General features: G+C 49.3%; 2 protein-coding genes, 1 long non-coding RNA gene and 1 other non-coding gene across 9 annotated transcripts in view; 2 read left to right on the top strand and 2 right to left on the bottom strand.

The window, feature by feature from the left end:
- Positions 1 to 22,074, bottom strand: part of POLDIP3 (DNA polymerase delta interacting protein 3) — a 31,751-nt gene extending 9,677 nt beyond the window's left edge. For 2 of the 6 annotated variants that reach the window (XR_013398709.1, XM_077948707.1), the window contains exons 1-6: positions 21,929 to 22,074; positions 9,897 to 10,287; positions 9,109 to 9,195; positions 6,815 to 6,910; positions 3,592 to 3,771; positions 2,950 to 3,027 (exon numbers count right to left, since the gene is read on the bottom strand). Coding sequence is in view for 5 of the 6 variants with exons in the window: in XM_077948707.1 (XP_077804833.1) it covers positions 2,950 to 3,027; positions 3,592 to 3,771; positions 6,815 to 6,910; positions 9,109 to 9,195; positions 9,897 to 10,287; positions 21,929 to 21,987 (891 nt within the window). In the remaining variant the exon portion in view is untranslated. 6 annotated transcript variants of the gene reach the window in all.
- CYB5R3 (cytochrome b5 reductase 3) overlaps positions 1 to 25,226 on the bottom strand; it is a 61,277-nt gene that overhangs the window by 1,910 nt on the left and 34,141 nt on the right. The gene's annotated exons all lie outside the window — the stretch shown is intronic.
- Positions 498 to 2,654, top strand: LOC144331625 (uncharacterized). The gene is made up of 2 exons (XR_013398935.1): positions 498 to 569; positions 1,787 to 2,654. It is a non-coding gene; the product is annotated as an uncharacterized LOC144331625 (long non-coding RNA).
- Positions 22,385 to 22,534, top strand: LOC114670714 (U12 minor spliceosomal RNA). Its single transcript, XR_003720407.1, has one exon. It is a non-coding gene; the product is annotated as a U12 minor spliceosomal RNA (small nuclear RNA).

The raw sequence follows: 25,226 nt of genomic DNA, 5'->3' as shown, positions 1-25,226 counted from the left end.
GACATGATTTGATTTACTGGTAAATATCAAAACAAGACGTCCCTCTGCACCTGCGGGAGACTGGCTCCAGAACCACTCACAGATACTAAAATCTGTGGATGCTCAAGTCCCTGCTATAAAATGCTGTAGTATTTACGTATAACCTATGCACACTGTCCACTATACTTTAAATCATCTCTAGATTACTTACAATACCAATGTAAATGCTATATAAATAGTTGTTATACTGTATTTCTAAAATTTGTATTATTTCTCATTATACTGTTATTTTTAAAAATTTGAATATTTTCATTCAGTGGTTGGCTAAATCTGCAGATGCAGAACCAACAGATATGAAGGGCCAACTATAAATAGTAGGTGTAATTCCAATTTTATTTCCATTGTCCTTTTAACATTGCCTATTTGGGTAGAAGAGGAGAGAGGATGATTATTACTGGCAATCTCCCCTGAGTGCTGATCATGACTGGTGTTCAGTTTTCCACCATTATATATCTCCCAGGAGTCTGCCTAAAGTGACTGGCACATAGCAAGTACTCAATAAATGGCAGTCGTTATTACGCTTATAAACAGTTTTAATTCTTTCCTTTTTTTTGAGACAGAGTCTCACTCTGTCGCCTAGGCGGGAGAGCAATGGTGTGATCTCAGCTTACTGCAACTTCCACCTCCCAGGTTCTAAGTGATTCTCCTGCCTCAGCCTCCCGAGTAGCTGGGACTACGGGCACGCACCACCACGCCTGGCTAATTTTTCTATTTTTAGTAGAGATGGGGTTTCGCCATGTTGGCCAAGCTGGTCTCGAACTCCTGACCTCAGGTGATCCACCAGCCTCGGCCTCACAAAGTGCTGGGATTACAGACGTGAGCCACTGCACCCAGCAATCAGCTTTAATTCTTAATGACTTGTCAAGTATTACACAAAACAAGCTACAATTTCCATCCTCACGTGCACCATTCACAGCACTGTCGCTGTAAAGGAGAAGGGCGTATGAGGGACCCATTTCACAGCATGTGTGTGTTTCATAATTAAGATTTAACCTAGGCCAGGTGCGGAGGCTCAAGCCTGTAATCCCAGCACTTTGGGAGGCTGAGACGGGCAGATCACGAGGTCAGGAGATCGAGACCATCCTGGCTAACACGGTGAAACCCCGTCTCTACTAAAAAAATACAAAAAACTAGCCGGGCGAGGTGGTGGGCGCCTGTAGTCCCAGCTACTTGGGAGGCTGAGGCAGGAGAATGGCGTAAACCCGGGAGGCGGAGCTTGCAGTGAGCTGAGATCCGGCCACTGCACTCCAGCCTGGGCGACAAAGCGAGACTCTGTCTCCAAAAAAAAAAAAAAAGGTTTAACCTCAGCTGGGCTGGGCACAGTGGCTCACACCTTTAATACCAGCACTTTGGGAGGCCAAGGCAGGCAGATTATAAGGTCAGGAGTTCAAGACCAGCATAGCCTACATGGTGAAACCCCATCTCTACTGAAAAATACAAAAATTAGCTGGGTGTGGTGGCACGCGCCTGTAATCCCAGCTACCAGGGAGGCTGAGGCATGAGAATTGCTTGAACCCAGGAGGCGGAAGTTGCAGTGAGCCAAGATTGCACCACTGCACTCCAGCCTGTGCCACAGAGCAAGACTCGTCTTAAAAAACAAACAAAAAAACAAAACAAAAAAAACCCAAGGCGGGCAGATCATTTGAGGTCAGGAGTTCGAGACCACCCTGGCCAACATGGTGAAACCCTGTCTCTACTAAAAATACAAAAATTAGCCAGGTGTAGTGGCAAGTGCCTCTAATCCCAGTTACTCGGGAGGCTGAGGCAGGAAAATTGCTTGAGCCTGGGAGGCAGAGGTTGCAGTGAGCCGAGATCACGCCATTATACTCTAGCTTAGGTGACAGTGAGACTCTATCTCAAAAACAAAACAAAACAAAACGAAACAAAAAGATTTTAACAAATGTAGTGACCAGTGCAGTCTGTTAGTCTGGGGCTCAACTGCAGGGAGAGGCTGGATTCTCCAACTGTATTCATTTTGTGATCTGACAGTTCAAAGGATGCCTGGATTTCTAAACTAATGGCTCTTTTGGCTGCCTGAATGAAAATGATGTTGAAAAAAAGTCCTAGCTGCATCCAGAACCCCACTCACAGGCACTTGACAGGTTTTGCCCATGACTGCCATGGGTGGGACAGGATGGACCAGGAAGGTGGATACCACCAGTCCATCGCACCTCTTTCACTTTGGAATCATCTTGTAAAACCTCCAAAGGACATAGAACGTTCCAAAGACTCACAGGAAAACACAACTACTGGATATCACCCAGTGGGACTAAAGGATCCCATTTAGGACCCATTACATCACAGATATCCCCCGACTCTGACATTCAGGCCAGGCACCTGGCCTTGGTTAGAAGCTGCGCAGAAGAGTGAAGCAGCTGGGCTGACTGCTACTGTTTGAAAGGCCCGATTCCAGGGGTGGCCCTTGGCTGGCATCTGGGAACTCGGATCTCAAGAGGGCTCCTGCCACCCCACAGTTCACTGTGCCTGGACTGTGCAAACAACATGGTTTCTACTCAACAGCTGCTTTTCTTCTGGGAGTCTGGAATTTTGGTACATGCTACACAAAGAATGCCGAAGTGACCAGTCCCCAATAAAACCTTTGGGCACCGAGTCTTTAATGAACTTCCCTGGTGTCACATGTGTTGTCACAACTTGCTGCGAGTTGCACCCAGCATCCTGTGCAACTCTGCTGGGAGGGGCCTCTGGAGGCTTGTGCCTGGTTTCCCCCCAGCTTCACCCCATGAACCATTTGCTCTGCATCCTTTTGCTGTCATTAGTCTCAGCCCTGAGCGTGACTATATGCTGAGTCTGGTGAGTCCTAGCAGTCATCAAACCTGAGGGTGGGTCTTAAGAGACATTTGCCACAGAGGCGGTTTGAGATTTAAATGTTTGGTAGGTCACAGTACTTACAACAATGTCCTCCTCCGTGACCCGAGGGTGCAGATTATTCACAGTCATCTTGGTGCCTTCCAATGGGCTGAGAACAGGCTGTCACAGACAAAAGCGTTACCAGAAGCTGGATAGCTGATAAGCATTCCCACAACATAAATTCCTCCAGGCACGTGACTAGGAAGGCCCAGAGGAAAGCTCCATGGAGAGTTACCACAACTGGGCCCCCTGAACTTCAGTGTCCACTACACCCCCCACCACTCTATGCTAAAAGCATGGACCCTTTTCCATCTCCCAAATACGCAAGCCTCTCAGGCCCTGAGCCTCTACCTGGAAGGCTGCTCATGCTTCCAGACCCACTCAGCTAAAAGAGCCCTTTTTCCCAGATTTCCCAAATGGAGATGCTCTGTCCTCAGCACTCCTAACAGCTTTCTTCTGGGAGAGTCTAACATATCACCAGATACCGTAACCTCTCAGCAGGTTTACTGTCCCCAGCAGCCTGCAAGGTCTTCGAGAGTAAGAGTCCCTAGGTCTTGGTTTGCTCATCTGTAGAATGGGGGTGGCAATGCCCACCTCACAAAGGCGTTGTGGGGACACAATGAGATACATATAAGCATACAGCCCTCCTGACCCCAACTGCTGTGGTCACCACCGTCACCTCACCTCAGCAGGTGGCAGCTCTTTGGGGGGTTCTTCCTTGTTCACCAGTGTCCGGGACATGTTGGTCAAGGCTTTTGTTCGAACAGAGGAAGGGAGAGCAGGAGCTGTGTATGCGTCATTCTGAACCACTTTGGTAAGAGGGAGGGCCTTGGACATGGAAAGCTTGGAACTACTTAGCCCAGCCTAAACAAAGAGACAGAAAAGAATCTGAGAAGCCAGACCTGGAATGTTCTGAAGAAGCCCCAAGGGGCTGACAACTTGCTGAGAGCATGAACCCTCTACGCCTCCCAGCTCTCCAATTCTATTAGAGGTCTGGAGCCAAAAAAGCTGCCGGCTGCCAGTGATATCCCATAGTGAAGGGGCAGGGGGAGAAAAAAACACACGGCCTGAGCGCGCACTCACAGAAGCCACTCTCCACAGTGCTAGAAGCTCTTGGCAGGAAGCTTCCATACAGCCCTGACCTGGAAAATTACCTAAGAGCCACAGACTCACCCATACCACTTAGACTTTCTAAAAATTCTACAATAATGAGGCTGGTCAGAAGGCCAAAAGCTTGGCCGGGCATAGTGGATCACACCTGTCATCCCAGCAGTTTGGGATGCTGAGGTGAGAGGATTGCTTGAGGCCAGAAGTTCAAGACCAACCTGGGCAACACAGTGAAACCTCATCTCTACAAAAAATGTAAAAGAGCCGCTATGCCTATGGAGTAGCCATGATTTTATTCCTTTGTTTTCTTAATAAAGCTGAAAAATTAAAAGGCCAAAAGGTTGAGGCCAAGTTCATTCCCAGATATGCTTCTATCACAGTGTGCTGATCACCACACTTAAGAAGGCCCAGAACTCAGCTTTTTGGTTCCTCTTCTGGCCATCCAGAGGAACCACACACAGCCTTGGCCTCATCAGCTCCTGGACAGTCAGGGACACACGGGCATTCGGCAGCGCAGATCACCAAAAATAGCCCCTCCCATCTCGATATGGTCCCTTGGAAACAAAACTCCCCTGTATTGTGTCTGAGGAAAAAGGCGCATAAAGCAGAAGCGACGGGAGCCCTGCTGATTTAGGGCAGTGTTTAAAGGCACTGACCCAGGGAGAAGGGAGGAACGCAGCAGCCAGAAAGGCAGATCAGAGAATGGGCAGGGGCAATTCACCACGCTTCTCCAAGTCTGGGAGAAGCAGCGTCACCCCAGGCTGGATTCCACATTCCTCAGGCGGCTTTCTGAGTCTCCAGAGCCAGGACAGCACAGTGACTACACACAGGGCCCTGAGAACCAGACTGCTCAGGCTCCATTCCTAGATCCACTGCTTCTTATCAGCTGGGTGATGTTGAACAGGCTTATTTTACCTCTCCATGCCTGCTTCCTCATCCATAAACGAGGGTAATCAACAGTACCCATCTCACAGGGTACAAAACGCATTAGTATAAATATGGCATTTATTCAATTAGGGTATCAAATAGGGATAGAGACTCACTGAGCAAGGTGATAGTTCCCTTGATAGCAGACTTGAGCAGTCTAATTACTGGAAAGGCCTGGTCCCTTTGTAAAGAAACAAACTGGCATCATTCAGCTTCACGACGTATCTCTCTTTTTTTTTTTTTTTTTTTGACACGGAGTCTCACCCTGTCACCCAGGCTGGAGTGCAGTGGTGCAATCTTGGCTCACTGCAACCTCCATCTCAGGGTTCAAACAATTCTCCTGCCTCAGCCTCCCGAGTAGCTGGGATTACAGGCACGCGGCACCATGTCCAGCTAATTTTTGTATTTTTAGTAGAGACAGCGTTTCACCATGTTGCCAGGCTGGTCTCGAACTCCTGACCTCGGGTAATCTGCCCACCTCGGCCTCCCAAAGTGCTCGGATTACAGGCGTGAGCCACCGCGCACAGCCAGCTTCATGTTTCTCTTTTTTTTTTTTTTTCCAGATGGAGTCTCGCTCTGCCACCCAGGCTGGAGTGCTGTGGCGTGATATCGGCTCACTGCAAGCTCTGCCTCCCAGGTTCACGCCCTTCTCCTGCCTCAGCCTTCCGAGTAGCTGGGACTACAGGTGCCCACCACCATGCCCGGATAATTTTTTTGTGTTTTTTAGTAGAGACGGGGTTTCATCGTGTTAGCCAGGATGGTCTTGGTCTCCTGACCTTGTGATCTGCCCACCTCTGCCTCCCAAAGTGCTGGGATTACATGCGTGAGCCACTGCGCTCGGCCCATGTTTCTCTTAATTACTAACCAGGAGTCTGGTCCACATACTCGAGACAGTAACCAAAACTGAGTCTTTGAGCTTCTGAAGGAAAAACAAAAGAGGTGTCTGCCATAAGGACCCACCTGGGCAGCCCACTGGCCTCCCTGTCTGACACTTGGCTGTACTACTGAACTGAGCAGCATGGACCTCCCTGATGCTCCCAGATGCTGTTTTCTTTCCTTCTCTGCATGATGTCTGATCAACACTCTAGCCCAGCAAGCTTTCCCTGCATGCAGGCTGCACCTGGCAGAGCCCACAGATCAGGTGAGATGTATTCCTGCTAATGTCAACCAAGGGAATCCAGACTCCAAGAGCAGCGCCCGAGCTGCTGACCATAGAGGGTGACAGAGCATGCAGAATGACCAGCCACCAAGGAAAGAACACAGACTCCCCACTGTGGGATCACTCACATTTTCCCTATAGTGTCTCAAACACAGCACCTGGGAGCTGCAGCCCTGCACTTCACTTGCTGTTGGACCTTGAACAAATCAGGAGGCACCCCAGTGTCTCAGCATTTATAAAACTAAGGGGTTGGACTAACTCCAGCTCTGAAAATCTTACGGCCCAAAGGAAGAAATATTTCTGCATTGAAAGGCTCTATTCACACGGGGCGCAGTGGCTCACCCTGTAATCCCAGTACTTTGGGAGGCTGAGGCAGGCGGATCACTTGAGGTCAGGAGTTCCAGACCAGCCTGGCCAACATGGTGAAACCTCATCTCTACTAAAAATACAAAAATTAGCTGGGCATGGTAGCAGGTGCTTGTAATCCCAGCTACTAGGGAGGCTGAGGCAGGAGAATAGCTTGAACCTGGGAGGCGGAGGTTGCAGTGAGCTGAGATTGTGCCACTGCACTCCAGCAGCCTTGGGGACAAGAGCAAGACTTCGTCTCAAAAAAACAAAAAAAAACCAAAAAAAGAAAAAACAGGCTCTATTCACCACAACCTCTCCCACCTGTCTGATCAGACATGCAGCGTAAGAAAACATGAAATGCCATACCATGTGGTGAAGAAAGCCGCTGGAGGCTGCAAACTTCATCTGTTTAGTAGGAACGGAAGCTATACCATCATCATCTTCATCCAGGTCATATAAATTCTGAGAATATAACATAAAGAAATATAAGCAAATGTGGCATGTGTGCCCTCAACAGACATCTAGAACAGGCATGGCAAGGAAATGGCTGCTGGAGAGAGAAAGGGACCAAAGTAGAAGTGGGCACAGGGCTGATGGTGCCTGGAAAGACTGGGGCACAAGTCCTGACAGGCGAACTCCCTGTCAACAAGGGCCCAGTGAAAGTCCTACAACTTCCAGATACATCAGAAGTCCCTTTTTCCCAGTGGGCAGTATCTACGAAGAGTTCCTAAAATGTTCCTTTATATCCTTTGGCTTGGAAAGTCCATCCTTGTTAATATGACCTACAGAAATAAATCCAAACCCTAGTAAGAACTTTATCTACAAAGATGTTCATAGCAGAAGGATTTCTAACAGTGAAAACGACAGGAAAATGGTTTAAATAAAACTGGAATGCCAACTATATGGATTTTGTAATTACTAAAACGTTTACAGTAAATGTGAAATGTCGCAGAAAAATGCTTGAGTTACAAAGTGAAAAAAGAATGATAGAAAAGTGGATAAGAATATAACCATGGCTGGGCGCAGTGGCTCACGCCTGTAATCCCAGCACTTTGGGAGGCCGAGGAGAGCGGATCACGAGGTCAGCAGATCAAGACCATCCTGGCTAACACGGTGAAACCCCGTCTCTACTAAAAATTAAAAAAAAAAAATTAGCCAGGCGCGGTGGTGGGCACCTGTAGTCCCAGCTACTAAGGAGGCTGAGGCAGGAGAATGGTGTGAACCTGTGAGGCGGAGCTTGCAGTGAGCCGAGATGGCGCCACTGCACTCTAGCTTGGGTGACAGAGCGAGACTCAGCCTCAAAAAAAAAAAAAAAAGAAAAGAACCACAACCACAACTATGAGTTAAGTAAAAAACAGACTGGGGCTGGGCACGGTGGCTCACACCTGTAATCCCAGCACTTTGGGAGGCCAAGGCAGGCAGATTACCTGAGGTTGGGAGTTTGAGACCAGCCTGACCAACATGGAGAAACCCCATCTCTACTAAAAATACAAAATCAGCCAGGCGTGGTGGCGCATGCCTGGAATCCCAGCTACTTGGGAGGCAGAGGCAGGAGAATCACTCGAACCCGGGAGGCCTGTAGGTTGTGGTGAGCTGAGATTGTGCCACTGTACTCCAGCCTGGGCAACAAGAGCGAAACTCCATCTCAAAAAAACAAAAAACAAAAAAACAGGCTGGGCATGGTGGCTCACACCTGTGCCTGTAACCCCAGCACTTTGGGAGGCCGAGGCAGGAGGATCGACTGAACCCAGGAGTTGGAGACCAGCCTGGGCAACATGGCAAGACTCTATCTCTACAAAAATTAGCCAGATGTGGTGGTATGCACCTGTGATCCCAGCTACTCAGGAGGCTGAGGTGGGAGGATCATTTGAGCCCAGAAAGTCAAGGCTGCAGTGAGCCATGACTGCACCACTGCACTCCACCCTGGGGGACAGAGTGAGACCCTGTCTCAAAAAAAAAAAAAAAAAAAAGCGGGGGGTGGGGGGACATGTAAGGAACTATGGCAAAATTTCAACAGTGATTGGCTTTGGATAATAGGAACTTGAGGAACTTTTTGGCAAGTTTTCTATATTAAGCACATAGAACTTTTATTTTAAAAAAAATTAACAACAACAACAAAAATTTTATTAGCCTCTCTGCCCCCTATGCCTCCCTTCCTCTATTAAGAATCTATTAAGAAGTCGCTTTTTGGCTGGGTGCGGTGGCTTATGCCTGTAATCCCAGCACTTTGGGAAGCTGAGGTGGGCGGATCACAAGGTCAAGAGATTGAGACCAGCCTGGCGAACACTGTGAAACCCCATCTCTACTAAAAATACAAAAATTAGTGGGGTGTGGTGGTGCACGCCTGTAGTCCCAGATACTCAGGAGGCTGAGGCAGGAGGATCAATTGAACCCGGGAGGCAGAGGTTGTAGTGAGCCGAGATTACGCCACTGCACTCCAGCCTGGCGACAGAGCGAGACTCCGTCTCAAAAAAAAAAAAAAAAGAAGTTTCTTCTTTAAATTGCAAAAAGTTCACTGTAACCCTGCCTCCAGTACTATCAACTGGGAACCTTGGGAGCAAGCCTCAGTCCATGCACCCAAGTAGGCCTCATTAAAAAACATGTGCACGCCTACATGTTCACTATGTACACACACACACACTCTCTCTCACTCACTCTACCTGTTTGGCCTGGTGGTTATTGACAACATTGATTCTCATTCCAGCAGGATGGGGATGAAGTGGTGCCATGGCTTTCTGCTGTGGAACCTGGAAACACTCAGTGGTCAGAATTCACCCCACAGGGTCCACATGCATTCTCTAGAAGGAGGGGGTTACTGAACTTGATACATGGTGCGCATGCAGCTTTGGTCTTTGGTAAAAGGCACTACAGAGGGCCTTATCCCCCACGGTAGGAAGTAAAAGAATCATCATCCACCCAGAGACCACATGGTAATGCACATGTAGGGCTTAACGGACTTGGCTCAGTAAATGTTTGCTGTGGCCCCTGCTGTTCCTATTACCAAAGCTGCTATGAAGGTTAAACGACATTGTTTCCTTTCCCTCTGTGGTGGCAGCTGTGAAGGGTGGCCAGTGCCCTGGACTCAGGGCAAATCCCACTGGGCCTGGGGGTGGAGTGAGGACTGTAAGATCATGTATGTTAAGTGCTTGCCACATGGCATGTGCTCAGTAAATCTTTTGTCCTTTCCTCTCTCTTCCACCAGTATCTCACTTGGGAAAGTCACTAAATTTCTATGGGCCTCCTCTTTCTTTTGTACAGAACTGAGATAATACCCTTCCTTCCTTGTATAGTTCCTTGGCTATAACGTACTTAAAGCCTCTGTAAGGAGCAAAGTGCTATACCAACACTTGAGAGATAGTAGTTTTGCCCAATCACTCCTGGCACCTTGCCTCTAAATCTACCTTTGTTACTAGCTTTCTGGGAATTCATGACAAAAGCCACAACTTACCTGGATGGTTTTGGTGAGTTTCAGAGCAGGGGTCACTGTCCCAATAGGTGGGTTTATGAAGGCAGCAGGGGAACTCCTCTTCAAGCTAATCTTCTCCCGGGCATCAGTGACCTGGCGGGGCTTCTGGGGCGCCGTGGTCTGCTGCTTGCGAGAGTTCAACATCTCTCTGGCATCCTGCACTTTCCCTTTGATCCGAAATCGGGCATCTTTCTGCAAAAGCTTCTCCCGGGCATCCTTGACTCCCAGTTTGAGCCGGGCATCTGAGAGGCCAATCTTTTGCCGGGCATCAAATCTCTGCTGGAAGGTGGCTGTGCGTGTTGACTGGCTGAGAAGGCCTTGCTGGATCCCAACTCGAGATCGGACACCTCCAACCCCCGGTCTGGCATTAAGCCTGTAAATACAAATTGCAATCAATATTAAGTGGATCTGGATATCAACAGCAGTCTATGAAAGTGGAACTGTGGTAACACTGGGGACAGAGGAGGTCCTGGAGAATCAGAAAGCAGTTCCTTGCCTGTGCCTGAGTAAATAATTATGCTTACATGATGACTCCTTTCCTGGTTTCATGATGGCTTTTAACTTTGCATTTTAAGCAAAATTAAGAGGGAGGGGCTGGCAAGTTTTATCACTAGCTAAGACTGTTTCGCTTCCTAGACCACCTGTCTTGAGACACCAACATGGACAATAACTTCCCAACAATGCCAGTCAAATAAAATAAACATCCACCAAACATAATCCCACTCATCTGAAGAGTAACTTTAGTTTCCAAGGCCCATCCCCATCCATGTTCTCACTCAGCCCTCTCAGCACCCTGAGAAGTACTTACTATGCCCACTTCACAGTCGGAGAAGTAGGTTTGGAGAGGCTCAATGACTAACAAAGAGTGTCTTTAAGGAAGGCAGACACCATCTACTGGGCTAGGACCAAGAGAGCAAACATGTGGGTCTGGCTTAGAGCTAGAGGAAAACAGAAAACACAAAGACTTGGTAGGAAAGAAACATAAAGTTGCAATAGCAAAAATATCAAATACAGAAACCACTGGAATTGGAAATGATGGGTTCAGTGTTCACTGTTTGAGTAATGGGTGCACTAGAAGCCTAATCCTCATTTGTATGCAATATAATCCATGGAACAAACATGTACATGCACTTCCTGAATTTAAAATAAAATATATATTTTTAATTGGAAATGAATGAAACTCCATAAACAGGCCCTGGTCTCTTTCTTGGGTTCCTCTGTTGGCCTACAATGGCTTCAAAGTGAACAGACGGCCCTCCCCAGTACAGCACTGGAGATCCTCCCCAAGGTCTTTGGGCTTCTTCTGTCACCTGCCACCCTCAGGCCTCTCTACAGTAGCTACCATCAATGGCCACTCCTGTGGCAGAAGCTCCACCTGGGGACTCCTATGTCAAGGTGTGCTCTTTGGAAAATCCTCCCCGATTTCTCCAGACCAGCTCTTCTCTGTGCCTATTTTTACACATGCTTGTTTCCTTTTTTCTCTCCCTACCTGGGTGGGGCTGGGGGAGGAGAATGGGGTTCATTCCTTTTGCAGGGCCCAGTACCTCCTAAGCAGCATTGAGCCCTGGCTGAGTGTCAGAAACTCCGGTGGCACTTCTTAAATACGGAGCTATCCAGATCCCACCCTAGATACTGAATCCAAAATCTGCGGGGAAGCCTGGTCATCTGCATTTCTAACTCCATGGGTGATTCTGGAGAAGAGCCATGTTGAGGATCTCTGACCTGGTGTTAGAGGGTAAACTGCTGCACAAACGAGTTCCTATACTGCCTCCCACTTCACTGCCTGGACCTCCCAGGAGGCATCTCTCATACTGGGCCAGTCACTGGCACTCTCCCACTGCTGCATTCAAGTGGTTGGAGTGAAGACTGGCTGTCAGTTCCTTTGCTAATAAATACCAGAAGTATAGCCAAAGGTGAGCCTACCTGGTACCAATAAAAGCAAACCTGGACCTTCATCTTGTTATACCTCAAATAATGGAAAAACACCCACTGCCTCCAATATGCCAGTACCAGACCTACGGCGGCAATACAGACTGAACATGTGTCCCCCCAAAATTCCTCTGTTGAAACCTAATCTGCAATGTGATGGTGGTAGGAGGTGGGGGCCTTTGGGAAGTGATTAAGTCATGAGGACAGAGACTTCATGAATGGGATTAGTGCCCTTTATAAGGAAGAAGCCCCAGAAAGCTCCCTGGCCCCTTCCACCATGTGAGGACTCAGCAAAAAGACCATCTAGAACCAGGAAGCAGGCAGGCTCTCATCAGACATGGAATCCGCCAGCATCCTGATCCTAGACGTCCCAGACTCTCTGTGAGAAGGAAGTTTCTGTTTTTTGTGTGTGTGTGTGTTTTGTTGTTGTTGTTGTTGTTTTCTGAGACTCCTCTCGCTCTGTTGCCCAGGCTGGGGTGTAGTGGCGCTATCTCGGCTCACTGCAAGCTCCGCCTCCTGGGTTCACGCCATTCTCCGGCCTCAGCCTCCCGAGTAGCTGGGACTACAGACGCCCACCACCATGCCCGGCTAATTTTTCATATTTTTAGTAGAGACGGGGTTTCATCGTGTTAGCCAGGATGGTCTCGATCTCCTGATCTCGTGATCTGCCCGTCTTGGCCTCCCAAAGTGCTAGGATTACAGGAGTGAGCCACTGCGCCCGGCAGTTTCTGTTTTCTATAAGCTACCCAGCTTATGGTGTTTTCTTATAGCAGCCTAAATGGACTAAAACAGGCAGTGATGCATGCCATCATTTTTCTCTTTGGAAAGTGGCAAATTAAGATTTAAAGATTTTCCAGTGAGTTCTGGGTAGAAGGGTCATTTATACAGTTAATCAGATAAGGCTTAAGGTTTACTTGCCCATCCCTGCTCTATTTTTTATTTATTTATTTTATTTTTTGAGACGGAGTCTGGCGCTGTCGCTCAAGCTGCAGTGCAGTGGTGCGATCTCAGCTCACTGCAAGCTCCGCCTCCTGGGTTCACGCCATCCTCCTGCCTCAGCCTCCTGAGTAGCTGGGACTACAGGCGCCCGCCACCGCGCCTGGCTAATTTTTTGTATTTTTAGTAGAGACGGGGTTTCACCGTGGTCTCGATCTCCTGACCTTGTGATCCACCCGCCTCGGCCTCCCAAAGTGCTGGGATTACAGGCGTGAGCCATGGTGCCCGGCCCTGCCCTATTTTTTAATGTGAGGACTCTGGGAGATGGAGGCACTAGAGAAAGCAGGGCCAAAGGAAGGGGGTGTTCAGGGGGCCGGCATGCACGATTAGAAAGAAATGGTTGTATGTGCTAGATGGCATCCACCGTCCCTAGGACTGGGCTATCCTAGGCTTTGTGTTCCATGGCCTGCAAAGTCATGGACAAACTGGGGCTATCCTTTGGGGTAACCTCAGAAACCTGCAGCTAGGCCAGGTGCAGTGACTCACACCTGTAATCCCAGCACTTTGGGAGGCCAAGGCAGGTGGATCACTTGAGGTCAGGTGTTCAAGACCAGCCTGGCCAACATGGTAAAACCCCGTCTCTACTAAAAATGCAAAAATCAGCCAGATGTGGTGGCACGCACCTGTAATCCCAGCTACTCAGAAGGCTGAGGCAGGAGAATCGCGTGAACCCAGGTGATGGAGGTTACAGTAAGTCAAGATTACACCACTGCACTCCAGCCTGGGCGACAGAGCAAGACTGTTTCAAAAAAAATAAAGGACACGATCAATGAAAACTTTTGAGTATTACTCACTACAGGTTGACAATTTTTGGCACAGACTTTTTTTTTTTTTTTTTTTTAAGAGACAAGGCTGGGTACAGTGGCTCATGCCTGTAATCTCAGCACTTTGGGAGGTCAAAGTAGGAGGATGGCTTGAGCCCAGGAGATCAAGAATAGCATGGGAAACATAGCCGGACTCCCTGGGCATGGTGGCTCACACCTGTAATCTCAGCACTTTGGAAGGCTGAGGCAGGACGACGGCTTGAGCCCAGGCGTTCAGGACCAGCCTGGGCAACAAAGTGAGACTCCATCTCTATAAAAATGAAAGCAGAGGGCCGGGTGCGGTGGCTCAAGCCTGTAATCCCAGCACTTTGGGAGGCCGAGGCGGGCAGATCATGAGGTCAGGAGATCGAGACCATCCTGGCTAACATGGTGAAACCCCGCCTCTACTAAAAATACAAAAAAAAAAAAAAAAAATTAGCCAGGTGCGGTGGCGGGTGCCTGTAGTCCCAGCTACTCGGGAGGCTGAGGCAGGAGAACGGTGTGAATCTAGGAGGCGGCACTTGCACACTTGCAGTGAACCGAAATCGCACCACTGTACTCCAGCCTGGGCGACAGAGCAAGACTCCGTCTCACAAAAAAAAAAAAAAAAAAAAAAAAAAAATTGAAAGGACAGAATCTCATTCAGTTGCCCAGGCTGGAGTGTAGTGATCACAGCTTACTTCAGCCTTGACCTCCTGCCTCAGCCTTCTAAGTCTGGAGCCACCATGCTCAGCTTTAGACATCCTTTAAATGTTACAACCCCGTGAATCAGGTTATTGTTCACATTCTATCAATGAGGAAACTCAGAACCAAGGAGATTAACTATCCCAAGAGCTACTAACGGGTGAGGAATGGGTTTGAACTTCACTGTGCCTGGTTCAAGCATCAATTAAATAAGCATGGGTTAAAAGTAAGCATCAGAACTGGAAGAGTTAAGAAAAAACTTTAAAAAATAAAAAAGGCCTGGAGCAGTAGCTCATGCCTGTAATCCTGACACTTTGGGAGGCCAAGGCAGACAGACTGCTTGAGCCCAGGTGTTCGAGACCAGCCTGGGCAATATGGCAAAACCCTGTCTCTACAAAAGATACAAAAAAATTAGCTGCAAGTGTTGATGCACACCTGTAGTCACAGCTACTCAGGAGGCCAAGGCAGGAGGATCAACTAAGCCCAGGAGGTCCAGGCTGCAGTGAGCCAAGATCACGCCACTGGACTCCAGTCTGCGTGACAGAACAAGACCCTATCTCAAAAATCAAAACAAAACAAACAAAAACAAACAAAAACAAAAAACAAAACCAAAAACCACCACCAAAACAAAAAGAAACAATCTTCCTTATTAGTGTCTGGTAATTGAGTTTCAATATGTTGTTAAACCCTTAAAAATTTACACATATATAAAGGAAGGATGAACACTGTCCCCAGGCTGAAGAAATATTAGGACTCCAGTCATGCCCAGGGATACAGAGCACTCTCTAGTGACCAAAAGGTGAGCACAAGCAGCAAGGCAAGCGGGCAGTGCACGCACTGAGAACTCACACAGCACAGTGCCTGCCTGGCAGGGAGGACCACCAAGATGCTTTGTGCTGGCATTTTTATCTATTTGAACAGCCTAACAGGCACATTTGTGGGTGGGAGGTAACGGTAGTTGAGGATGTAGTAGGAGCTCCTCACGGTGGGAAGGAGTAAGCTATTTCCCCTCAATCTGATGCACTCAGTTCCCTGGTTCCACCAGTGCTTTCAACTTCTTTCGTGAACAGCTTGAGGGGGCTTCAGTGTTCAGGCTTTTTATAATCACAGCTGCTCTTCCTGCATGAAAAGACAGCTATTCATCCCAGCAGGCAGCCGTACTGGTTTCAGGCAGGCATTAGTCATCGGAAATTTTTCAAATCAACACTCCTGCTAGGGGTAGGTCTCTAAAACATAGACTCAATTATGTTACCCTTCCGCTTCTAGAACTGCTGAGGGCTCCTTAACAAAGCCCAACCCCTGGGGGGAGCCTCGGGTCTGGCTCCAGCTTATGGCTGCAGCCTCACTCCCCACAGTAGTGACTACTGACGTTCCCAAAACACATCCTGCACTTTTATCCTCAGTAAATGTTTGGGAGGGGGAAGGAGGAAGGTTTTGAGTGAGTCTCGTAACGCCCCACATCCATCGCACTGAAACTACAGCTCTGCAACTGCTTCCAGGCCTTCAGCAGGTATTCCGCGAGGTCCTGGCAAGAGTGCTGCTGGCAGGTGAGAAGGCAAACACTCCCTGGACCCCAAATTCTCTCCCCTATATCCCCAAGGGGAACCTGGCATACATGTGATGACCAGCAGGGAGGGTCTGTCTGGGCTATAGGAATATTTCACCCTCCTGGCTCTGTCTGGGGAGGGCAGGGCTACAGCCCGCTCAGGACAGATGTCCAGTCCAAAGGATTCAGGCCCATGAAGTGGGGCCCTGGATTATTATAAAGTAGATTTTAACCCACGGGTTTCAAATCCTCTGGGTTATGGGAGGCGGAGGTTGCTGTGAGCCAAGATCGCACCAATGCACTCCAGTCTGGGCCACAGCGCAAGACTCTGTCTTAAAAAAACAAACAAACAAACAAAAACTTCTGGGTTAGGGGATGTATGTGTTTAGGTCATTTTTATAGAGAGAAAACAGCTTAATTCTAACTATGACTGAGGGTCAACTCTGAATTAGGTGTTTTAGAAATACAAAGAAAAGGCCGGGCGCAGTGCCTCCTCACGCCTGTAATCCCAGCACTTTGGGAAGCCGAGGTGGGCGGATCACGAGGTCAGGAGATCGAGATCATCCTGGCTAACACGGTGAAAACCCGTCTCTACTAAAAACACACACAAAAAAATTAGCTGGGAGTAGAGGTGGGCGCCTGTAGTCCCAGCTACTTGGGAGGCTGAGGCAGGAGAATGGCATGAACCTGGGAGGCGGAGCTTGCAGTGAGCGGAGATCGTGCCACTGCACTCCAGCCTGGGGGACAGAGAGAGACTCCGTCTCAAAAAAAAAAAAAAAAAAGCAACACAAAGAAAAACAAGACACTAAAATACTTTCCCCTGCTGGGCGCACTAGCTCACGCCTTTAATCCCAGTACCTTGGGAGGCCAAGGCGGGCGCATCACCTGAGGTCAGGAGTTTGAGACCAGCCTGACCAACACGATGAAACCCTGTCTCTACTAAAAATACAAAAAATTAGCCAGGCGTAGTGGCGCACACCTGTAGTCCCAGCTACTCAGGAGGATGAGGCAGGAGAATCGCTTGAACCCAGGAGGCGGAGGTTTCGGTGAGCTGAGATTGCACCATTGTACTCCAGCCTGGGCAGCAAGAGCAAAACTCCGTCTCAAAAATAAATAAAATAAAATAAAATACTATCCCCTTACCCAAGAGTCTTGTGCAGATGTTTCATTTTAAAACATAATTCTTTGCCTAGAGTTATGTAATAACCCATTTCCTCCCTTTTGTGTTTAGGTTTATATTTCCTTTATCTTATTTCAACAAGGAAACAAGCGGTCAGCACCAGGATCAGAGTCCTGAGCTGAACTGCAAAGTTTACAATCCACCCTGTCCCCCCACAACCTCCCACTTCCAGCTCCAAGGACTCCCCAGATAAGGCATCTGGCCCAGAGAGCTGCTTAACTCTAGCCTCCAGCACACTCAAGGCTGCCACACTGAACTGCTTGGAGGCAGCAGATAGCAAGCTATTCACTGAGGGTTAAACTCATCAAACTAACAAGAAGGGACATGTCAACTGACTTAACTGGGGATGCTCTCATATCTAAAGGAAGAAACTGCTGGGCACAGTAGCTCACGCCTGTAATCCCAGCACTCTGTGAGGTAGAGGCAGGAGGACTGCTTGAGTCCAGCAGTTCGAAACCAGCCCGGGCAACGTGGCGAGACCTCGTCTCTACAGAAAATACAAAAATAATTAGCCAGGCATGATAGCATATGCCTGTGGTCCCAGTTACTTGGTAGACTGAGGCAGGAAGAATGCTTAAGCCCAGGAGGCAGAGGTTGCAGTGAGCCATGATCTTGCCACTGCACTCCAGCCTGGACAACAGAGCAAGACCCTGTCTCAAATAAATAAAGGAAGAAACCAACATGAGGGGCAGGCCAGCACTGCAACTGGTGCCTAATGCTATCCTGAGGAGACTCTCTACGCATCTTTCGCAACTAAAGTCACTGGAGATGTGCTGTGGTAAGGAAAGACAGCATCTCACCATGGAAGAAGGTATCACTCAAAACGACCCCCTTCTGGTTCAATCATTTCCCATTAGTCAAGGAATCTTTTAATAATTAATTGGAAGCCTAGGTAATAATAATGGTAATGACTCTTCTCTTTCCTTTTTAAAGAGATGAGGTCTTGCTCTGTCGACCAGGCTGGGGTGCAGTGGTGCAAGCATGGGTCACTGCAGCCTTGAACTCCTGGGCTCAGGCAATCCTCCTGCCTTAGCCTCCCTCACAGCAGCAGTTACAGGCACGAGCCACCACTGCATCCAGCTATGACCCTTTTCTTGACTCAAAAGGTGTGAAGAACACAAAACAGAACGGCTGCTTTTGAGAACAAGCACATTCCACAAATGTGATCCTTGGGATCACAGGAAACAAAGTGAGCAGAGTGCTGGGGAAAGAGGTTATTTACACTTCCTCAAGCTGGATCTTTGGCTATTTCTACCAAGAGGAAAAAAACTTTCTTAAACAACAAAATTCTTCCTGGAACATCCATGTAACATTAAAACCACAGTTCCAAGTATGCAGATTTCTTCTAGGCAGTATGTAAAACAGAATATATGGCCGGGCGCACTGGCTCACACCTGTAATCCCAGCACTTTGGGAGGCTGACGGGGGTGGATCATTTGAGATCAGGAATTCAAGACCAGCGTGACCAACATGGTGAAACCTCGTCTCTACTAAAAATACAAAAAATTAACCAGGCGTGGTGGTGCATGCCTATGGTCCCAGATACTTGGGAGGCTGAGGCAGGAGAATCGCTTGAACCTGGAAGCCAGAGGTTGCAGTGAGCTGAGATCATGTCACTGCACTCCAGCCTGGGCAACAGAGCGAGGCTCCAACTCAAAAAATATAAAGACATAAAATAAAAATAAACTTACTGCAGGAAATGACATCTGTTCATTGAATTTGTTCAGATCCTTCACATTATCTTAACAGGGACCCCTGGATCTAGTTTTTCTTTGTTGGTTGTGCAAGTGAGATAAAAATGGAGTTTCCAGAAGATTTAACTCAAACCCAGCATGCACTCCAGGTTCTCCCACACTAGTCTCTCTGCCTGCACTCTTTGGCCCAATCCAATCCTCACATAATGACAAAGCAATATTCTCGTGCTAAAAATTGAATCACGTTACTCCTTAAGAAGCCTTCAATGACAATAACGAAAACTAACATCTATCAAGCACTTAAGTGCCCGTTGTCAGAAACTTTTCAATGCATTTTAGGTATATTAATTCACTCGATCCTGACAATAACCTAATAAAGTAGACATTACTCATGTTTTATAGATAAGTAAAGAGAGCAAGGCATGGTTAAGTAACTTGCAGAGGGTTCTACGGAAAGTGGGAGAAGCGGGGATTGGAACCCTGACGGTGACTCCAGAGTCCCAGTGCTCACCTATGCTCCAGGGGCACTGTGTGCTTCTATTCCTTTAAGGAAAGGTTCAAGATAATTACCAGCCTTTGCTGAACACTTGCCACATGGCACAAACTTTAAAACATACCTTCTGGCGGGCCGTGGTGGCTCATGCCTGTAATCCCAGGACTTTGGGAGGCCGAGGGGGGTGGATCACCTGAGGTGAGGAGTTCCAGACCAGCCTGGCCAACATGGTGAAACCCCATCTCTACTTAAAATACAAAAATTAGACAGGTGTGGTGTTAGGCACCTGTAATCCCAGCTACTTGGGAGGCTGAGGCAGCAGAATCGCTTAAACCCGGAAGGCAGAGGTTGCAGTGTGCCAAGGCTGTGCCACTGCACTCCAACCTGGACAATACAGTGAGACTCCATCTCAAAACAAAAACAAAAAAAACCCGGCCGGGTCCAGAGGCTCAAGCCTGTAATCCCAGCACTTTGGGAGGCCGAGACGGTCGGATCACGAGGTCAGGAGATCAGGACCATCCTGGCTAACACCGTGAAACCCCGTCTCTACTAAAAAATACAAAAAATTAGACGGGCGAGGTGGCGGGCGCCTGTAGTCCCAGTTATTGGGGAGGCTGAGGCAGGAGAATGGCGTAAACCCGGGAGGCGGAGCTTGCAGTGAGCTGAGATCCGGCCACTGCACTCCAGCCCAGGCGACAGAGCGAGACTCCGTCTCAAACAAAAAACCAAAAAAACCAAAAAAAACCTTTCTCACATTTAATTCCTTCAACCAGGAATCACCATTACAAATGAGGAAACTGCCTAGTTTAGAAGTCCCCTGGCCAGGGAAACAGAACCCAACTGTTTCACGTGCCAGGTATATCCAACTGCAAGGCCCCTGTTCCTGTGGATCCACACATACCCCTCACCCCATTCCTGCAGCCCCACCTACTGCCCAACACAAAACTCTGCACACACTAAAGCCAAAACCGTACAGATCAAATAGACTACAGTGCGGTCCACCTGTAGTCAGAAACTGGGGGAGTGACCTCAGAGAGAGAAGAACCTGGTGTCAATCATTCTGTCGTTTCCAAAGGAACCTACAAAACCTGGATGGATTTAGAAGTGGCCAGAGGAGCCAGCGCCAACTTCACATCAGACACTAGGCGGAGATGTGAGAAAGCTTTCGCAGTCAGTAGCTGAGGAAACAAATACTAATGCATGCCCGTTATGAACCAGAAGCCCGGTAAGTGCTGGCTGCGAATTACCAGGTGGTGGTGGCAGTTGTAGTTGATACAAGTGTCCAGATGGGGAAGGAGGTGAGGGATACATTTCAGACATCAAGAGAAAAACCTAGCCACAGGCACACGGGTGATATGAATAAACATCCGCTGAATGGCCGGGCCTGTGGCTCACGCCTGTAATCCCAGCACTTTAGGAGGCCGAGGCGGGTAGATCACATGAGGTCAGGAGTTCGAAACCAGCATGACCAACATAGTGAAACCTCCGTCTCTACTAAAAATACAAAAATTAGCCAGGCGTGGTGGTGCACACCTGTAGTCCCAGTTACTCGGGAGGCTGAGGCAGGAGAATCGCTGGAACCGGGGAGGCGGGGGTTGCAGTGAGCAGAGACCGCACCACTGCACTCCAGCCTGGGCGACGGAGCAACACTCCGTCTCAAAAAATAAATAAAAATAAACATCTGCTGAGAAAACATATGTCTGAGAAAACAGTATCTAACATATTTACATCCTGGCTATTTACAAAGACTTAAACTTAATGCGTGTTGGGAAACTATTGGGCAAAGTTCTCACTTCTTCATACAGGTGAACTCAGCTCACAAAGACTTGAAATGACTAATAACATTTAACGGTCATGGGGAAGTTTGGGAGACATGACTGCAAATCACCTCCATGGCTCCTCACCCAGCTCAAGCACTTTCTTCTCCCTAAGGAAATAACCAATCTCCAGCCCAGCCCACTTGTTTTTCAAGCCCATGCAGGAGGCCAACTCAGCCAGCAATTAAATCGCACTCAGCCCCGCCGCTCAGTTCTCCGTGGTCTCGGGCAAGTCACTCTACCACTCCCAGCCTCAAGTTCCCCATCAGTAAAAGTGGAGTAACATGAATTGCTAGCAGACAACAGGACCGTGAAAGATCAAACGAGGCATCGTTTATACGAACAGGCTTAGAAAACTTAAGACGCCGCACAAAGGGAGGCGAGTGTTAACAGAGGCCGCGTGGACGGGGATTTGGGCTTGCGCCTCAGCTTCGGCCGTCGGAGCAAGTCACTTCCCTGCTGCTAAACTTCGGTTGCCTCAACTATAAGATAGGTGGAGACCAAGCAGCCCCGAGATCACGGAGCGGGGCCCAAATGCCAGTCCAGACAGGCCAGGGGGCTGCACCGCCGAGACTCCCGGACCCCGGAACGCGGGGGCCCTAGGGTGCAGCCCCTCAAGTCCACGAGGCGGCACCCTGTCCAGCCGCGGCCCCGTCGGCCTCCCAGGCCCGCCGGAGGGACTGCACCTCGGCCAGTGGGCGGGCGGTCGGGGCCGCTGCGGCGACGGCGGCGGCCCGGCCAATGAGGAGCGCGGCTGCTGTTGGGGGCGGGCGCACCCGGTCCTCCGCGTCGCGCCCGGGCCGCTCCCTCCCCCGCCTCGAGCTCCACTATGCCGCGGACCCGAAACCCCGAAGAAAAGAAAGGTCTCTCACCGTCCTTTCGCCACCGCCCCGCGCTTCCTGATGAGTTCGTCCAGGGAGATGTCCGCCATCTTGCTCCGCCGAGCGAGCCGAAAGCTGCCGAGACACCCCCAGCCCGCGAGCCCGCCCCTTCGGCCGCTACAGAGCGACGAACTACTTCCGACGTCCGCCGACCAACTCTCGCGACAGCCAGCTAAACGCAAGCAAGAACCGGAAGGGGCGGGGACGCTCCCCGTGAGCCTTCGCGGAGCTGGCTGCTCATCTGCATACAGAAGGTCGGCACATTATGAATTATTTATTCTCTCCGAAGAAAAAACATTAAATGAAAAGCAACAAAATAATTTCATTAACGAGTAAGACAAACTTCAATGGAAGTGGATCATTACCTCAACGGTCAACTATGATACTCATCATACGCCAAATGAGAATATGATTCATTACCTAGGAAATAAGCGTTACTGTTTCTTTATGCCTTAAACTTATGAGTAAGGAAAATAACGATTCGGGGTGACGCCCGAATCCTCACTGCTAATGTGAGACGAATTTTTGAGCGGGTAAAGGTCGCCCCTAAGGTGACCCGCCTACTTTGCGGGATGCCTGGGAGTTGCGATCTGCCCGATTCCTTTACATCTGAAAAGTAGACTGGGCGCGGGGTGGCGCAATTTCTGTTTGTTTCCGGTGCACAGTGGGTGCGTTCTCATGCCTGTTTTCTTCTCCTGCCAACGCCGCCAGTTCCTAGGGAGTCTAGTCACCGGCTGAGGACGCTCTGCACTTCGTCGCTGTCTCCAACTGCGCATTGAGTCAGTCCAAGGTTGCCCACAATATTGACGTTGTGACCCACGAAACTGGCAATTTCCATACATGCGGACTTAACCCAGTTCTCCCAAACTTCCCTGTATAACCGCTTCTCTGTGCTTCAGAAAGATATGTCCGTCCCCGGCCTCACACAGCAGCTCAGTTAATGACAGCGTGTCTTCACTTTGCTACCTTATAATGTAGTGCTCTTGGGGGTGAGAGCCGGACGACTGCCTGTCTCGCGTCCCGGTGGCGGCGTGACCGGTGGCGGCGTGACCGTCACGAGCAAAGCACTTCATCTCTCTGCCTCTGTCTTCCTAATATGTATTATGGAGCAAATAATTTATAGGGCGTTGGGAGAGTTAAAGAGACTAATTCATTTAAGTGTTAAATACAGGGAATGACTTTTGCATTGATACAACCCCAGCCTCCAGCATGCGCCAGGCATGAGGTAGGTGTTCGGCACATATTTGTCCAATCACTCTAAAAATACACTCCATGCCCTTAGAACAGATGGGGTTAAGTCCTCTTGGCCATCAGGCATCAGGAGCTCCGTACAGAAACTGGGTAAGAGGCCAGTGACGGTGGCTCACGCCTGTAATCCCAGCACTTTGGGAGGCCGAAGCGGGTGGATCACCTGAGGTCAGGAGGTTGAGACCAGCCTGGCCAACACGGAGAAACTCCGTCTCTACTGAAATTAAAAAAAAAAAAAAAAAAAAAAAATTAAAAAAAAAAAAGCCAGGTGTGGTGGCACGGCCTGAAATCCCACCTACTCAGGAGACTAAGGCAGAAGAATCACTGGAACTCGGGAGGCGGAGGTTGCAGTGAGCCGACATCGCGCCATTGCACTCCAGCCTGGGCAACACAGCAAGACTCCATTACAAAAAAAAAAAAAAAAAAAGAAAGAAAGAAAGAGGGTAAGAGCGATCGTACAATCCTTCTGCCTCAGCCTCCCGAGTAGTTGGGACTACAGGCTCACCCCACCACTCCGGGCTCCTTCCCAGGCCTCTTCCTCACCCATAAAACGGGACCATTAAGCCTTTCCTCCCTTCCAGGCGTGCCAGGAGGAACGCGCGACGGGAGGACAGGCTGGCCAGTGGGGTCAGCTGGGCAGTGTAGAGCAGATGCGGAGGACAATTTTATTTTTGTTTTTATTTTTGAGATGGAGTCCCGCTCTGTCGCCCAGGCTAGAGTGCAGTGGCATGATCTCAGCTCACTGCAGCCTCCGCCTCCCGGGTTCAAGCGATTCTTCTATCTCAGCCTCCCGAGGAGCTGGGATTACAGGCGCGTGCCACCACGCCTGGCTAATTTTTGTATTTTTAGTGCAGACAGGGGTTTCACCATGTTGACCAGGCTGGTCTCAAACTCCTGACCTCAGGCGATCTGCCCGCCTCGGCCTCCCAAAGTGCTAAGATAACAGGCGTGAGCCACCGCGCCCGGCCGACTTTTTTTTTTTTTTAAGTCAGCACAACTGATCATAAACATGTAATCTAAGTCTGGGATGGCCCCTCCCCCGGGGCATTTCAGAGCTTTGTTTGGACTTTTGGTCCCAAAGACAGGGATGGCGGGCACGTGGGGGTGGGGACTGGTGGGGCTCTGGCCCTCCCAACGTCCCGGGGCATCCCCAGAGTGAAGCCCCTTGCGGATCTCCCAGCCAGGGCCCCACTCCCTGTCTTTTGTGGACTCGCAGGACTTTTTGCTCAGTGAGAACAAACGGAGTTTCTAGCAGAGCAGCTGCGCCGCAGCGGAAGGAATTCGGGTCCCGCCCGGGAAGCCGCGCCCCAGTCGGTAGAGCCTGGCAGCGTCTGCGGCCGCGACTCCGGGGATTCTGCTCCTGCCCCATGTATCCCCGGGACCGGCTCAGCGTTTGCGTGCAGAAATAGTCTGTTTCACCAGAGTCTTTTTTTTTTTTTTTTTTTTTTTGAGACAGTGTCTCACTCTGTTGCCCAGGCTGGAGTGCAGTGGCTTGATCTTGGCTCACTGCAAGCTTAGTCTCCCACGTTCAAGCGATCCTCCTGCCCCAGCACCCCCAGTAGCTGGGATTACAGGCACACGTCACCAAGCCCTGCTAATTTTTGTATTTTTAGTAGAGACGGGGTTTCACCATGCTGGTCTCGAACTCCTGACCTCAGGTGATCCACCCACTTCGGCCTCCCAAAGTGCTGAGATTACAGGTGTGAGCCACCGCACCCAGTCTCCTTTCTTGCTCTTTTATAACTCATTTGGAGCTGTGTTGATTTTTAAATTCTTCGCATAGGTAGGTGACACTGCCTGTGAATTCTGGAGTGTAAAGGACCCGTTACAACTGTTATTTTAAAGGTGTTGTCCAGGTGCAGTGGCTCATGCCTGTGATCCCAGCACTTTGGGAGGCCGAGGCAGGTGGGTCACCTGAGGTCAGGAGTTTCAGACCAGCCTGACCAACATGGTGAAACCCCGTCTCTACCAAAACTACAAAAAATTAGCCGGTGTGGTGGTGCACACCTGTAATCCCAGGTATTCCGGAGACTGAGGCAAG

The sequence above is a fragment of the Macaca mulatta genome, chromosome 10 (genome assembly GCF_049350105.2).
Source record: "Macaca mulatta isolate MMU2019108-1 chromosome 10, T2T-MMU8v2.0, whole genome shotgun sequence".
NCBI lineage: Eukaryota > Metazoa > Chordata > Mammalia > Primates > Cercopithecidae > Macaca > Macaca mulatta.
The sequence above is the reverse complement of the archived record's forward strand: the minus strand, read 5'-3'. Positions and strand labels throughout refer to the sequence as shown.